At 35.1% G+C, this 17,689-nt stretch overlaps 1 protein-coding gene across 1 annotated transcript; it reads right to left on the bottom strand.

Annotated features, from left to right (window-relative positions):
- Positions 1–4,637: 4,637 nt before the first annotated feature.
- CPR128 (cuticular protein RR-2 motif 128) lies at positions 4,638–15,375 on the bottom strand. The gene is made up of 4 exons (NM_001173171.1): positions 15,364–15,375; positions 11,984–12,151; positions 5,843–5,939; positions 4,638–4,774 (listed from the first exon to the last, which is right to left on the bottom strand). The coding sequence occupies exons 1-4, from the start codon at positions 15,373–15,375 to the stop codon at positions 4,638–4,640; spliced, it is 414 nt and encodes a 137-aa protein (NP_001166642.1).
- Positions 15,376–17,689: the final 2,314 nt, after the last annotated feature.

The following is a 17,689-nucleotide window of genomic DNA, read 5'->3' as shown; positions in this document are numbered from 1 at the left end:
TTTTGTTATTTGATTGGTTTACGGCCCACCCGGTAGTGGACGGAGCCCATAGACATCAACAATAAAAATGGCGCCACCAAATTTGAGATAAAACTTCAAAATCTCAGTACTAACACTACATTACCAGCCTTACCCTTCAAACCGAAATGCATTATTGCACAGGCAGGGTGGTGGTACATGCCAGTCTGAGCTCCAACACGCCCTACCGCCAGTAATTAAGCATATTATAAATTTTGCGGGTTTGATTTATATTACACAATGCTTTGTTTATTTTTTATTTCTTTATTACATAGATGGGTGGACGAGCTCACGGCCCACCCGGTGTTAGGTGGTTACCGGAGCCCATAGACATCTACAACGTAAATGCTGCCACCCATCTTGAAATATGAGTTCTAAGGTCTCAGTATAGTTACAATGGCTGCCCCACCCTTCAAACAGAAAAGCATTACTGCTTCAGGACAGAAATAGTCAGGGTGCTTACCCGTGCGGACTCACAAAACGGTCCTACCACCAGTAATTCCGCAAACTATAATTTTGCGGGTTTGATTTTTATTACACGATGTTATTCCTTCATCGTGGAAGTCAGTTCGTGAACATTAGTTAAGATCATATATTTTGATTACATTTGTTATTTCTTTTTTTTTTTAAATGATATCTACCTACGTCCGGGATTCGTACACGGGCACAGTCGAATCGCTTGATACGATTACACATTCCTTCCTTACTCCTTCAAGCCACGACGACTACGACATTAAAAATCATTCTAAGTAAATAAAAAATACAATGCGAAATATCAGGAAACGGGTTCCACTTGTTCTTTCTCTTACTAACCTTTATTTGTATCGGTAGCGAGTATTTTTTATTTATTTACCTTTAGAAATAAGTCCCTGATTCATGGTTATGGGAAGCAGATAGACTACTAGAGAACGACTCGCAAAAATCGAAGAAATAACTAAGGACTATGAAGCCAAAAATAATTATGATGATAATCCATAGCACTCTGATAATACATTACATCTCACATCAATACTCGGTACTGACTCAATGGTACAGTAGCTAGCGCCGAAGGTCGTGGATTCGATTCCCACATCATGCAAACTTTCGTGTGATGAACAGGATTGTTTGCTCTTTGTCTGAGTATTTATTATCTATATACTACTTATCTATATACGCCTTCAAATTTATTGTAATGTTAAACAACAGAAAGATAAAAATAAAAACTAAAATAACAATTTTATGAGTTTTTTCTTTTTTTATTACCAAATAAATAATAGGAAACATAGATCAATAACATTTACCGTGAACAAACAATTTCGTCACTCCTTCCTTCTTAGATATCCGACTCTGATAGAACAATAGGTGAGTCTTCTAAACAAATGCGACAAGACCTTCCTTAACTTTAGACACGGTGCCGGCAGGTCGACAAACAGAAAATAGGTAATAGAGCTTGGCAATTTTTTTAAAGCTGTAGGAGTATGAATAAATACCTATAAAGTCTTCGATTCACTCGCCTTTAGACATGAAGTCGAAGAGGAACTTATAAAATCCCATCTTCTATACGGTATAAATGATTGGCAATCCCATGCAGCCTCACAATACCCTATACTCTTACCATAACAATAATGTTAAAACGGTACTGTTTTACTATTGTTTTAGGAAGTCAAAATATCAACAACTCATAGTTCACAAATGGCAGAAAAGTTAAATTTCATACTCGTAAAGTTGCCTGAATTTCGCGGTATGTCACATGTCGATCTTCCTCAATCAGCTTACGCACAGCATCAACGTTTTCTTGGGTGACTGCAGTTTTTGGACGCCTTGACGGGGATCATCACTGAGCTTGACACGTCCACGTTGGAACTCAGCAAACCAGCGATAAATTGTGGTTTTGGAAGGGGCTTCATCACCAAATGCAGAAATCATCCGGTCAACACACTGTTTTTGTGTTAAACCACTTCGAAAGTCATAATAAATCATCGCTCTGGAATTTTCTCGAGTCAATTCCATTTTCTCAACGACTAAACAAGTTTGACAAAACCTCGTGACAAGACCGAGAATCTTTTTTTAAATAAGTAAATGGTATTCGATTTTTAAAACCAAGGAGTTTTCAATTAAAAAGATTTTAATATGACAGGAACAGTGGAAATATTCCATTCCCGATACTTTTAGTGCAGCCTAGTGTAGCAAAACCGTCAAGTGCCAAGTCATATGATATTCAAAACGACTGAACGTCATCCTTGTATCTGTGCATAGCTCAACAAATTCTTAGACATGACCCATTGTTCTCGGCACTTAGTATCCTTAATATGTACAACACAGTATTGTGTATCAGCACTGTATCTTTCCCATACTTCTTCACTTGTACTTACGTTAGTAATGAATTCAGGTTTGATCGCAAATGTAAATAATGTTGCTTTTTTTCCGTTATTGCTTAGATGGGTGGACGTGCTCACAGCTCAACTGGTGTTAAGTGGTTACTGGAGCCCATAGATATCTACAACGTAAATGCGCCACCCACCTTGAGATATAAGTTCTAAGATCTCAGTATAGTTACAACGGCTGCCCCACCCTTCAAACCGAAACGCATTACTGCTTCACGGCAGAAACAGGCAGGGTGGTGGTACCTACCCGTGCGGACTCACAAGAGTTCCTACCACCAGTAAAAATAGTATTAATGTAGCCTATAGACACAGCCTACTGAATGTCTCGCTGGATCTTCTCAGTGGGCCGCGATTTCAATCCGGTGGTAGACTCTGCGGAGTACTGCGGAGTCCGTGAGTAGCTAGAATATCCCCTTAGGCTACTAGCGATTAGATAGGAAAAAAAATATTTTTCTTCAGTTTTGTATGATAATTTGAAAAACAATCATATTTGTTGAGAATATTTTATATTTAGAGAGTACTGCTGTAAAATTACTCATATTTAGAAAATTAACGAATTGTGGTTCTAAAATTGCAACCTCGAAATGTTTGGTTTTAACTCCATCTTTTGTTCATAATACTGAGTTTTATAATTTTATGAAATACACCAATTTATTTCCATTGCTCCTACTACATCTTTGCTTGATTTGTGGTCCTTTACAAATATTCCCTGAAGTGCCAACAACAACTGTACATAGCAACAAAAAACTGCAACTCAATTAAAAAATTTACCCACAAACGCATAGTGCACGAATAAACAAACAACTATATAGTTATACTAGCGACCCGCCCTCGCTTCGCTTCGAAACATTGAATTTTATTATTGATAGCTGAGTCCTGCAATGTTACCCGCGGTTATTGTCGTACCGCGCGTGAAGCCGCGGGGTGAAGCTAGTCCAAAAAAAGTAGCTTAAGTTACTCCTTATATCATCAGCTACCTATCAGTGAAAGTCCCGTCAATATCGGTCCAGCCGTTCCAGAGATTACCCGGAACAAACAGACAGACAGACAAAAATTGTAAAAAAAATTATTTTGATGTATGTAACGTATATACCTATATATTCATATGCATGTAGTAAAAACAGTCTATTTCAATATTACAAACAGACACTCCAATTTTATTTATATGTATAGATTGCATAATTTTATGGTCTTCAAGTTTAGCGTTTTAAAGCTCAGTTTAATTTATAGAGAATTTTCAAATATCAAAATTCACATATCGAGAGGTGATCAACTAGACAATCTTGACTGACCTCGATTTTCGAAGACACATTCAAAATTATTTGATTGCCTTCATCTGACACTGTGGGTTGATGTTACGTTAAGATTTATGTATGTATATATTTAAAATGAATTCAATGACGTCATAATTTAAACAATAAAACAAGATTTTATTAACGATCCTAATAACTAAACAATTAAATACAAATGTTATTTAATTTAGAACAGCATCATACAGTACATTTGATAGAAATAATAACAATAAATAAATATACAACAAAAACGTAACTATTTGAATAAACAATAAAACAAGGAGATCCTATATGATACTTACGAATTATTTATTTCTAACGAGTTGACTAAGGATCTAAAATAAGCAAAAATTTATTTAGGCACTTAATATCTAATATGTGGTAATAATCACCGTTGTTCATTCAACACCATTATAAAAATCATATATGGTTAATGTTTTTTTTTTTTTAAAACTAATTTCTCGGTAACCTCTCAATTCTTACTAACTTTTATCCTGTACATCTAATTTGTGAAAAAAAGCAATGCTATTAACGCATCTTTTGTTATTAAAGCAAACTATTCACAACGTACGTACGTATGTATGTATATTTTCATGTGATATTTAGCAGAAATTATAACATGCTTAAAAAACTAAATTCAAAATTAAACAAATTTCAATTAGGCTACAAAAAATGTCGCTTGTTTCTTCTTCGTGGAATAAAAACAATCTTATTATTCTTAAAGAAATACTACTCAATGCCATCCCAAACAAAGACTTAAAAAATTTAACTTTTGCATTTTTGTCCTGTTCATTTTTCATTGAACGTAAATCTCAAATAAAATAAAAATATTATCTGACTTTGACCCACCCAAAATTTTAATTTTTTTTTATATAAATTACTAGAATCAAATGCCAATAAATAAAGAAGCTGTCATTCAAAAATCTAGACGCTAGAATAATTTTGGATGTCGTTTTATAATAATCTAATGATGTAAATGAGCAGCCTCGTGAGGTGATATGGGAGCGGTCTTGTGTACGATCGCATTGAATCCGTTGTATTTGTCGGCGGTGTAGTCCACGGTGCGAATCGAACCGTCGGGCTCGACCACTGTGTATTGACCTGTAACATTTAAAAAAATACGTATAAATAAACATTTATCACGTTTTCATTTAAAATATTTTCATAACGACTTATAGTCCATCCGCTGTTCGTTCTGTATATAAATCAGTAATCAATACATATAAATAAAATTAGAGTGTCTGTTTTTAGTATTGAAATAACCGCTTTTTACTACATGCATATGAATATATATACGGTACCAAAATAAGATTTTTTACAATTTTTGTCTGTCTGTCTCTCTGTTTGTACCGGCTAATCTCTGTAAGGACTGGACCGATTTTGATGAGTTTTCACTAATAGGTAGCTGATGATATAAGGAGTAACTTAGGCTACTTTTTAGACTAGCTTTGCCCCGCGGCGTCACCCGCAGTTATTGTCGTATCGCGCGCAACATGGCGGGCGTCGCCTATCAATAATAAGATTTTATGTTTTCGAAGCCAAGCGATGTTTAATGTAGGTATTACGTTTTCTTGTCTTCTCCTTCTTATTGAGATTTTAAAAATAAGAAACTAACCAAAAATTTGTTATCAATACATTCAGTCAACATTATCATCAATGGCTTCTAAACAAAACTACTAAAAAAAAGAATACTGTTAGGCAAACAGAGGAAAAAAACTGTTTTGTCTTGTCAAATTAAATATTATCATTATAATATTTATTAAATATATTAATATTAAAAGTTAGCCATGACTCATGTAATAAGTATTTAAAAAAACCAGTGACATTTCGGTATACACCCACTGATTGCAGCAGATTAAGTTGTGTATAACACGCATAAAATTGTAATACAACCTTTTTTTTTAAATTGCTTAGATAGGTGGACGAGCTCACAGCCCACTTGGTGTTAAGTGGTCACTGGAGCCCATAGACATCTACCAAGTAAATGCGCCACCCACCTTGAGAAATAAGTTCAAAGACCTCAAGCATATTTACAACGGCTGTCCCACCCTTCAAGCCGGAACGCATTACTGCTTCACGGCAGAAATAGGCAGGGTGGTGGTACCTACCCACGCAGATTCAAGTGGTCCTACCACCAGTAAAACCATACTTGTTTAAAAACTATTTTACCTTTGACAACGTCTCCGTCTCGAGTTTCGTAGTGGGTCTTAATGTCACCTGTGTGAAAATCGTTGACTCCGTATTTGAATTCGTATTTCGGGTAGGCCTGTCAACAATAAAATGAATGTAACATTCATCACGTTTTGGATTACTAATTAAGATAGAATATACTAAATAAATATCAGTTTCTTTAGAAGGTATGGGTACGCAATAGTGATCTCCATAAGAAACTTTTCCATTGTCACCATTAGACAATAATATACTTACTCTTGCTATAAATAATGTTACAATTAAAAATAAACAAAATATTACATTTGAATTTGGAATTTTTGTCATTTTTATATGATTGCTCATTGAGTTTTCTCATTTTGGCGCCAATACATTTTACAATATTTTGCGATATTAAAATGGACTGGGGTGATAAAGAGAACCGAATCGCTGTGATTGCATTACACAAAGTAGGTATGGAGCCAAATGCAATTTTTAAAACTCTCCATACGCTTGATATTAGTAAAATGTTTGTGTACCGGGCTATTAATAGGTGCAATGAGACCTCCTCTGTTTGTGACAGAAAAAGATCTGGCCGTCCACGTAGTGTTCGTACGAAAAGGGTGGTCAAAGCAGTAAGGGAAGGATTCGAAGAAATCCTGTCCGAAAGCAAAAGATTTTATCTCCGTTGATAAAGATAGCACCTAGGACGATGTCGCGTATTTTAAAAGATGACTTAGGACTTGCAGCCTATAAGAGACGTACTGGTCATTTCTTAACTGATACTTTAAAAGAGAATAGGGTGGCAAAATCGAAACAACTACTGAAGCGGTACGCAAAGGGAGGTCATAGAACAATTTTGTTTACGGATGAGAAATTTTTTACAATTGAGCAACATTTTAACAAACAAAATGGCCGTATTTATGCTCAAAGGTCTAAGGAAGCTTCCAAATGCAACGTGGGCACTATCCGACTTCAGTGATGGTTTGGTGGGGTATTAGCTATGAAGGAGTGACTGGGCCGTACTTTTGTGAAAAAGGTATCAAAAAATCGGCACAAGTGTATCGAGATATCATTCTTGAGAAGGTAGTGAAGCCCCTTGACAACACCATGTTCAAAAATCAAGAATAGTCCTTCCAGCAAGACTTGGCGCCAGGTCATAAAGCTCGTTCTACGCAGTCTTGGTTGGAAACGAACGTTTCGGACTTCATCAGAGCTGAAGACTGGCCGTCGTCTAGTCCCGATCTTAATCCGCTGGATTATGATTTATGGTCAGTTTTAGAGAGTACGGCTTGCTCTAAATGCCATGATAATTTGGAGTCCCTAAAACAATCCGTACGATTGGCAGTGAAAAGTTTTCCCATGGAAAGAGTGCGTGCTTCTATTGATAACTGGCCTCAACGTTTAAAGGACTGTATTGCAGCCAATGGAGACCACTTCGAATAAGCTTTTTATACTATAAATTGTTGTATATTTATGTATTAAACGAACACACTGTAAAAGTAATAAATGTTATTTACAATAGATTTTTTTTTTCCTTTGTCTCAGTATTTATGGCAAGACTAGGTATAATACATATTTCCGCGTAACAAAACCTGACTCTTTTAATGTTTTTCACCAATAGTCGTCTGATTGTCGAGATTTAAAGATTTATAATAATTATTTTGTATTAATTATAATAATATAATATTAATATATAAATATGATTTATAATAAAAATATATTTTTATATCTAGACTGATGCAAACTCAACAAACTGTTTAAAAATAAAACATGTGATATTCTCATTTGACACAACATAAATACAACCCTACGAAAATGCAACACTTCTGATTTTAACTGTCTGTCTTGATGTGATTATCATATCGTGAAATCTACTACCTACTCTATAGCAACAAATTGACGTGGCCTATCATATTATTTAATCTCATACGCAAATGATTTCAACATCATGTCCTTCAAACCGGAAATCATTGATCATCAACTTCTATAAATGTTAACTTTTTTATTTAATCCTCTGCCTGGAATGAGACCATGTGATAATATATACATGTAAAATTTAATGTTTGTGGCTTTATCATTTTCGTATTATTTGTATTAGCGGGTCGTTTTTTTTTTGTTGCTCGAGAAACAAATGTAATTTATCTATACTAATACTAATACTAATAATACTAATACTAATACTAATACTAATAATATTATAAAGAGGAAAGATTTGTTTGTTTGCTTGTATTGAATAGGCTCCGAAACTACTGAACCGATTTGAAAAATTCTTTCACTGTTTGGAAGCTACACTATTCCCGAGTGACATAGGCTATAATATTTTTTGAAAAAAATTAGGGATCTTTACTAAAACTCCAATAATGTGACCCAAGGTGTTAAAAAATTACCTAAAATATTCTTTAAACCGCGTGCTCTGCGAAAACTATTGATGATAGAACAAAATAATGTACTACGACTTTGTAGAACATATTATTAATTACAAAAAGTGTCGCAGCAACATATGTCTACCTATTGTAGTGATGTCGTAATACGTGTTCTTTTAAAAAAAAATAAAACAACGTCAAATATCGTTGAAATTTTTATTAAAGACCCGAGCGGAACCGGAGTGGGCCGCTAGTATATTATATTATAGTTGTTGTTGGCACTTCGGGGCTTCGGGGTAATTATCTAGTATAGCGCCATTAACGAACGACAGATGTTACGCAAGAAGTTTCATTAAATGTGTGTATTTTCGCATAATATTTTGCGATGACCACAAGCGTGGGCAGGTTTTTGGTAGTAAATAAATAAAATATTCACAAATAACTAGTTCGGTTGATCGCATTAATTTAACATGAGCTACATTAATTAAACAAGTTAATGCCATCATACAAAACCGTGGCATATATTTAAATCTTCGAAACTCTGAATCCGCATTCCTATGGCTTGGATAAATAAAGTTTTTTTTTTCTGTGTTTAAATTCCATGTGATCTTTTTTATTATTGCTTGATCTAATTAAGAATCGAACTGAACTCTACCACAACAATCTAACTCGTTTCCCAAAGTCAGTTTCTTGAGGAAAGGTTTTCGCTGTTTCGATATACTTATTCTCACGGCCAACCACTCATGAGAAATACAGAAATACAGACTCCGTTACAAATTTCTCCTACATTCCCGATCCTGCGGAGAACGGAAAGCAGTCGACGTCGCCCCAAACACGTCATTTCGGATCCTCCCGATCCACTAACGGTGCTTTTGGGTACCTCAAGCACCGGTCATCGTTCTCGTCGAACCCGTCGCTTGCGACGAAGGGCTCGACGAGTAAATTAATCCTCAGACATAGCCCGTTGAGTTTCTGGCCGGATCTTCTCAGTGGGTCGCGTTTCCGATCTGGTGGTAGATTCTGCGAAGCAAGGCTCTTGATAGGGTTCGTGTTAGCAACGTCGTCAGGTTTGAGCCCCGTGAGCTCGCCTTAGATTAGCCTAGTTAAGATTACGCTGAAATAGCCTCTCAAGGCTCTCAGGTAGGTAGGAAAAAAAACCAAAAACAAACTGCTCTCTTAGTGAATACATATGCAGTACCGTGAACAGAAAGATATGGAGAAATGTACATATTCTTATCTCGTATGAATTTCCGGAACTCATAAGACAGGATGCCATTGAATATGAAAATTTTCATATCAATCAATACTCAACTATTAATTTTTCGTAACGCTGATGAATTCTTGGAATTTCAATAGAATATAATCAATATTTTCTATAAATAAGTGGTCGCAATAATACGTAAAGAAATACGCATACAGATTTCGCCAATGTCGGGCTTATAGAGAGACACAGCGAAGTTGATTGATCGATGCTTAAAAAATCGTTCTGCTTGTAATACAAGTACATCTCAATAGAGCAGCTTTTCTTAAAGTGGGTGATAACGCCCCCTTGTGGGCACTGCAGGCCTAAAGGAGGGCGCTAAGAGACCCAGAAAAAAAAGGGGGCATTGTGTAAAGGCTTTGGAAGCGATTTGTAATTTCATCTCGAAGGATTCTTAGACACCGACAGAGCTCTCGCTATATTGGTTTCAAGTAGGTGAAAAACTGAAAATGAAATCAAAAAATGGAGGCGCTAAAACATAATTTATTCTCGAAGTGGGCAGTAGACAAAATAAAATTGAGAACCACTGTAATATTCAAAAAAAATATTTAATTATCTATAAATCTTTCTAAAGTATCATTTTTAACAGAGCATCGTAACTTTTTAACATAGGTGCCAAAATAAACACTGTATCGCTGTATTCACTTCTGTTAGGAATACCGTTATATGCACTCATGAGCTAGGTCGCGTATTAATCTTATTATTAAATATTATAATTGTAATAGATTTTCTTTGCTTTTCATTTGTATTCATTTTGTAATTCTATACTCCATCAAAACTATTGGGTTAATTAATTTGTATTATTACAATAATTTCTGATACATAAATAATATTATATTATATTAGTTTATTTGTAATTTGTTATCTTATGTTTAATTAATCAATGATATGGGTAATCTTAATTTCGTAACTAGCGTTTAGGATTTTTTGCTCATTTTCCTTACGGGACGAGCCCACGCCCCACCTGGTGTGAGGTTGTTACTGGAGCCCATAGACATAAGCAACCAAAAATGCCGCCAACTCACCTTGGAACATGAGTTAGACTAAGTCTCGGTTTTACAGAACAACCGTTGCCCCACCGTTCAAACTAAAATGCATTACTGCTTCACGGCAGGAGAAGACGGAGTGGTAGTACCTACCCGGGCAGGCTCATAAGATGCCCTACCACCAGTGTGGATGCAGTGTGTAACTTTAATAAGAGATGCATATCAGAAATGGGTTTTAATCAAATAGATTAATATAACTGACTGACTATATCCGCTGCTGAGATCCCTTTAATAAATAATTGAATAAGTCTTTTTTGGGGACAGTATCCAGTAAAGTCATATGCTAAAAGCTACTATATAGTTCGCATTGTAATGACCGAAATTGGGCGCGCTGTGAAATAGCAAAATATCCACTTTACTGGTGGTAGGACCTCTTGCGAATCCGCACGGGTAGGTACCACCACCCCGCCTATTTCTGCCGCGAAGCAGTAATGCGTTTCGGTTTGAAGGGTGGGGCAGCCGTTGCAACTATACTGAGACCTTAGAACTTATATCTCTAGGTGAGTGGCGGATTTACGTTGTAGATATCTATGGGCTCCAGTAACCACTTAACACCAGGTGAGCTGTGAGCTCGTCTAAGCAATAAAAAATTAAAAATAAAAATTTACAAATGTTTCCCGGAAAGTTTTCTCATACACGTTTTCTACTGATTTGTAAGATAATTAGTGTTAACTAACCTCCTCGCTGTTTGGTGTCGGCATTTTATTTATTAAATCAAGCGATAAAAGTAGGAAGCACGCAAGAAAGAAAGTGCCGGTTCAGGAAACATCTTTACTCGCTTCAGTTCCTGCTTAGGCTTATTCATACATTCTTTCAACAACTTGCTTGCATTTCATCCATATTAAATCAGACTCTATGACATAATGCTGATAAACTATATCGCAATTTGTAATGCCAGTGCGCAGAGTTTTTGTAACATTATTACGGTCGCTCCGAGATACTACGCCTAATTGCTTAGACGGGTGGACGATCTCACAACCCACCTGGTGTTAAGTGGTTACTGGAGCCCATAGACATCTAAAACGTAAATGCCGCCACCCACCTTGTGATATGAGTTCTGAGGTCTCAGTATAGTTACAACGGCTACCCCGCCCTTCAAACCGAAACGCATTACTGCTTCACGGCAGAAATAGGCAGGGTGGTGGTACCTACCCGTGCGGACTCAGAAGAGATCCTAACACCAGTACAAAATTCGTCCCCGACGACATTTCCACCAGTGCGTGGCAGGTCTTTCTCGATCCACCAGCACCAGGGTAGATTAAAAGGCTATAACTTTGGTGAAAACATACTGTATACAATTTATTTTTAATTGTCGATGTCAAACTCTTATATACACCTGTAATAGTAATCGGTCCGCATCAGCAAGAGGGATATAGTTTTCTTCGTCCGCACCAGCTGAAACTATGGCGGCAGGCCAATATGGGCCTGTTCCGCAGGGAAGGTGTCAAATTACGTTGCTGAAAATTAAACAGAACTGAAATACACTTACATAGTAGTCGACGGGTTCATCTTCGGATATGTGGTGATGTTCGAATCCTAGATGAGGCTCTGCATGTAGAATAGTGCCCGATGGTTGCAAGTCCACGTGTTTTGTCGGTCGGAAGTATGTGAGCACACGGCTATGTGCACAAGCGACTGTCGCCAAAAGTATTAACCCCTATAAAAATAATAACAAAGTTTCATTAATAAAACGTTCCACGTAAAACTCTAGGCAAGAGGATCTTTAAAAACAATCCTTAATGTTTTCGGCACAAACCGTGAGAGTTAGGACATGTCGAATTAAAAAGACCTACCTATACTGGAGATTGGTGCTTAACTAGAATTAAAATCTATATTCCTATATCAAACTATGCTTTCGTTGCGAAAAAAACCAAATACAGAAAGAGTCCATTTAAATATTTATCTGAGGATGAAAGGGCACATACGCGGCTAGTTTCTCTCCATCTGTCTTGGTATTAATAGTTGATAACCTAATCTTACTCTTAATTTCTAACGCATTCTGAATCAATCGTGCGTTCACATTTGATAGCTGTTGTTCCGACTTAGTAACTTGAAGTTTCCAGCCATTCCCAAGAGTATACAATCACAAAAAGAAAATTTGATCTTAAAACTAGTTCAATAACAGTTCATACTAAATATGTATTTTACTAAATTGAATCATGAAGATCTAATTGATTTAAATAAATTAATTAAGAATTATTGAATTAAAAAGATGTGTGACGATAACACATACGTCTACATATATGTATGTTTATATACATTTGTTTAAGCATATCATTTAAATAAAAATAATTTTTGTTTAACTTAAGAATGTATTAAGCAAGACAATCAGCATCGTAATTCAAATATAATACATCAACATTGAAAACAATGTACGAGTATGTATCAATTAGGTACGCTAATATTCATGATTCTTCTCAACAATAGTTATTTTGTCATATTTCTTCTCATGCACTTTCTAATTGGGTTACGTTCATTGCGTGCATTGTTATTGCATTGTATTATTATACTTCTCATTACTTTTGTTTTCACTACAGTTAGTGACCTTTTATGTCATGATCAGTAAACAAAAAACGTAATGTAAAGCAAAACATTAGTAATCACGTATGGCAGATGTTTTAGGTTTCTATCGTGAATAAATTGTTGATTTTGATTTTCAAGCTCACGTACCAACAAAATCAAAAAGATTTCAAGAAATTCCTACGCACCCTCGTGAGAATAAATGGTATTCACGCCGAAAGATGTGGCCAAAATACTTGACAGCTTTTTTTTTCTTTTTTTTCCCCCACCTAAGCTGAGAGCCTTGAGAGGCTATTTCAGCGTAACCTTAACTAGTAGGTGAACTCACGGGGCTCAAACCTCAAGAATATTTAGTGCCAGTAAGCGAGAAACGACTTAACTCCTACCTTTGTTGTAAGCACCACGATGTAACAATGCACTTGGCGCTCAAAACAACGTTCTGTGTATTACATTAATGAAACTTATAGAATATTATAGATCATCATCCTTGCAGCCCCAATCGGGCACTGTACTACATTTTGAGACGAAAATAAAATGAAATAACTTATTGAAAATTTGCACTAAAATATGTGCTAGCTGCATATAACTAGGCAGTAGAAGACGTGTCTGTAGCTAACTTGGAAATGTGTTTTGAACGTATGAATGTTGTTTTAACGCCATTTCGACGGTTCTTTTTAGGATGTCCACAAATTCTGCTATATAGTTTTTCGCAGTTTCACAGAATAAAGAGTCCAATTACATAAATATTTACTAAGATTAAATATCCAGAATAAACATTAAATTTAACAAAATATATTGAAATGAAAACGGCATGCTTTATGCAGTTGTCTCACACAAACTATCTATAACTAACTAGAATGTTAAGAAAGTTATAAATTTTATTTTTATTTTGAAAAAGTAAATATTTGAATATCGAAGTTAAATTTTCAAACACGACAACAATGAATACTAAAAATGAATTTTAAATTCAATGCAGTCAAAAAAATATTCAACAATGCAAAATAAAGTGTGAAAATATTCAATGCGCGTACAACACTGTTTCTTCCGTCTTTTAAACGGAAGTAGCATTACATTAAAACACTAGGAAATTTTTAGAACTGTTAATTTTCAACAAAACTTAGATTAGCTAATTGAGCTAATGGCTGTTGTAAACATTTCTGGATTGTTTATAGGACTTATTTTATTGACTTTTTATTAACTGACTCGGCGGTGCAATAGTTACCGCCCCTTGACTATTAATTAAATTGAGGGTGTGGCATTCGTGTGATGAACATATTTGCTTAATCTTTGACTATTATTATTATTATTATCCATATATGTCTATATTTTAACCTTTATAAAAATGTTTATTAAAAACCATATTTGGGACCGGATGAGCGTGCGTGACTTCTTCCCGGTATTATTATTTTTATTCACTATTTTTTTTTGTTACAAAAGCACAACCAAATTCTCAATGAAAAAAGAATACAAAATATTTGGAAATCTGAACATGGCTTTCATAATGGTTAATTTCAATTGATTTTGACTACTTTTTCCAGTCATTAATTAATTTTATTATATTAAAGACGCAGTAAGCGATGGACCTTGAGATACTTATCTACGATCTAATTCATAAGCTAATCAATTCCACGACTCTTTCTCGGGGAACATTTGTCAAGGCCATTAAACGATAAAATATACGTTCGTATTACTCATCTTGTAAACTTTATTGCCTTATTTCATTAATTCTAATAAACTATGTACTTGTAATCTAAATTCATTTTCATTTAGTATTTACGCGCGTTAAATCTTTGCCTTATATTATATGCGTATTTTTACTGGTGGCAGGACCTTTTGTGAGTCAGCGCGGGTTTGTACCACCACCCCTCCTATTTCTGCCGTGAAGCAGTAATGCGTTTCGGCTTGAAGGGTGGGGCACGCCGTTGTAACTATACTTGAGACCTTACAACTTATCTCAAGATGGGTGACGCATTTACGTCGTAGATGTCTATGGGCTCCAGTAACCGCTTAACACCAGGTGGGCTTTGATCTCGTCCACCCATCTAAGCAATAAAAATAAAATTTAAAAAATATATATACATATTTACATTTGCAAATAAACGATAAATTATTCAAGATTATGTCAAACAAACTTAATTAAAAATGTGGCTCTCGAATCAGGGACAGCCATATTCCGATTCCGTTCTTGACCTTTATTCATATTATTACCTTATTATACCATTTTAGAAGTGTCATTATATAATAAAATTATACAATCATAGATTAAAGTCGAGCGAGCACCTTCACCTTAAAAGTATCTTTTAGTTTTTAGTATCTTTTATTTGTTTATCTTTTAACATGATTTCTTACCTTTAAAGACATCTTTGTAAAAACGGCTAAATAATGGCACTCGATTACGTAAAACGTCACACACGTTGCAGAACCTACGTTCGGAATGTGCAAAGTGAAAACTTAGAATGTATTTATATGTGGGGGCTCCTCGTTACCGTGGTGGGTATGTTGACCTAATACTAAGTGATGTTTTAACTTTAATTCCAATATTTTAAAAATATTCCTTTTATTACGATTCACTATACAGTTTTTCGGTTCGACGTGATTAATTTAATTATAGCAAACGAACCTGAAAATTTTCGGCATTTTCAAAATCTATATATATAAAAATGAATTGCTGTTCGTTAGTCTCGCTAAAACTCGAGAACGGCTGGACGGATTTGGCTAATTTTGGTCTTATTTCAGAAATCATATAGAACAGACAAGGCTGTATGGACTTAGATCACCTTGCCTTTCCCAATAAAGAAAAATTGTACCAAAAAAAAAATATGTGGTCTTAAATTATTTGTGGAAGTCCAGAGAAAATTTAAAAGGTAGATAAATATGAAAATGCTCGGAATTAAATAAAAATAACAATTTTGTTTTCCCTTTGATGTGTCCCCCGTCGGACGGATTCTTTTGTTTGTTTTAAGTTTATTTTATACAAAAGTTTAGGTATTTTATTTATCGATTGAGGCACTACGAAGTCTGCCGGGTCAGCTAGTCTGAAATAAAACTACATTCTCTGATTTGTATCATTTATTTTTGTGTGTATCAAACAAATGTCATTCAAGTTTAAAACAAAACTTAAATAGAAATAATAACGACCCGACGAATTTCGTATAAAATTCCACTATTCAAATCGAACCAGATTCTAAATCCGGTAACCAGTCAAAGTAAGTAAAATATTCAAAAACTTTTATCATCAATACAATGAATATTCATATTTTGTTCTTTCCATTAGCTTCTGCCATAGCAGCGACATGGTAAAATTATTATAAAACATGTATTATACTTTGAATGTTTCAGGTACCTACAGCTTACAAAATATACTTACATAGATGTATTCCTATTTGTTACTGATGGTAGGATGTCTTACGAGTCCGCACGGGTAGGTACCACCAACCTGCCTATTTCTGTCACGAAGCATCAATGCGTTTCGGTTTGAAGGATAGGGCAACCATTGCACCGTAAAAACTGAGACCTTAGAACTCATATCTCAAGGTAGGTGGCGGCATTAGCGTTGTAGATGTCTATGACCTCCGATAACCACTTAACACCAGGTGGGCCCTGAGCTCGTTCACACATATAAGCAATAAGAAAATAAAAATAAAAACATGTTTAGAATCCAAAACAGTGAGGTAATCCCATCTCAATATAAACGCAATGGTTTTATATGAGCTATTAAAAAACTAGAGTCAACGTATCGAGGTTTTTTCGTTTTATTCTTACAATTTTTATTCGTGGCTTGAACTTTTAATTTGCTTGCTCTCGTCGAATACAAACGACAACAGAAGCACTAAATAGTTGAACAAGTATTTAGCTACTAAATAGTTGAACAAAAGTCAACAGGCGATTTTAAAAATCAAACGATACTCACGGATCACCCGGTGGAAATCGGCTACTGGAGCCTTTAGCCATAACATTAATACAACCACTGGTATTATATTCAGAGAACACTGCTGCCCATTCTCAAATGAATCTCTTAGCTAATTTTTACGATGCACACAGGAAGCGATGGGATAGTGCGAATTCCAAACTCCCGTAAACAAAAGATTTTCTATTGGACGGTTCGATGGGCCCTATACTATCAAAATATCGTGAATTTTTTTCGTAATCTGATTGAAATCGAATTCTGATCGAATTTGAAATTCGCAATCTCTTATTTTGTACTAATGATTTATTGATATCACATTCAACGGTACAGAGAAAATCATTACGTCAGGAAACGCCCAACCACTTATTACTATACGCGTAGAATAACAATTTAATAGATTGTGGTAGTGTATTTATGTTTCAAACGAAACGCTTAGCATTGTTCCTGTTAAATAAATTTACACCTCACATAAATGTTTACAAACTACAACATTTGTAACAAGTAATATGCACTAGGAAAATTATATGAACTAGTGGTCCCCCGGTAGTCGAAATTCGACTATAACTAATGGAAATTATAAGTTTGTACACTATTACGATTCTATTGTCAAAGACTATTAAATACTTCTTTAATCACAGATTTCTTCAAAACTACACTTTAGACGAATAATAATAGAGAGAAAACAATATTTAATCTATTCTCAATTTGACAGACTATAACTGACAGACCGCAAAGAAAAGTTTGACAATAAACAAATAGGATGCATGC

The sequence above is a fragment of the Bombyx mori genome, chromosome 22 (assembly GCF_030269925.1).
Source record: "Bombyx mori chromosome 22, ASM3026992v2".
Lineage (NCBI taxonomy): Eukaryota > Metazoa > Arthropoda > Insecta > Lepidoptera > Bombycidae > Bombyx > Bombyx mori.
Note: the sequence above shows the minus strand (reverse complement) of the source record. Positions and strands in the feature narration are given on the sequence as shown.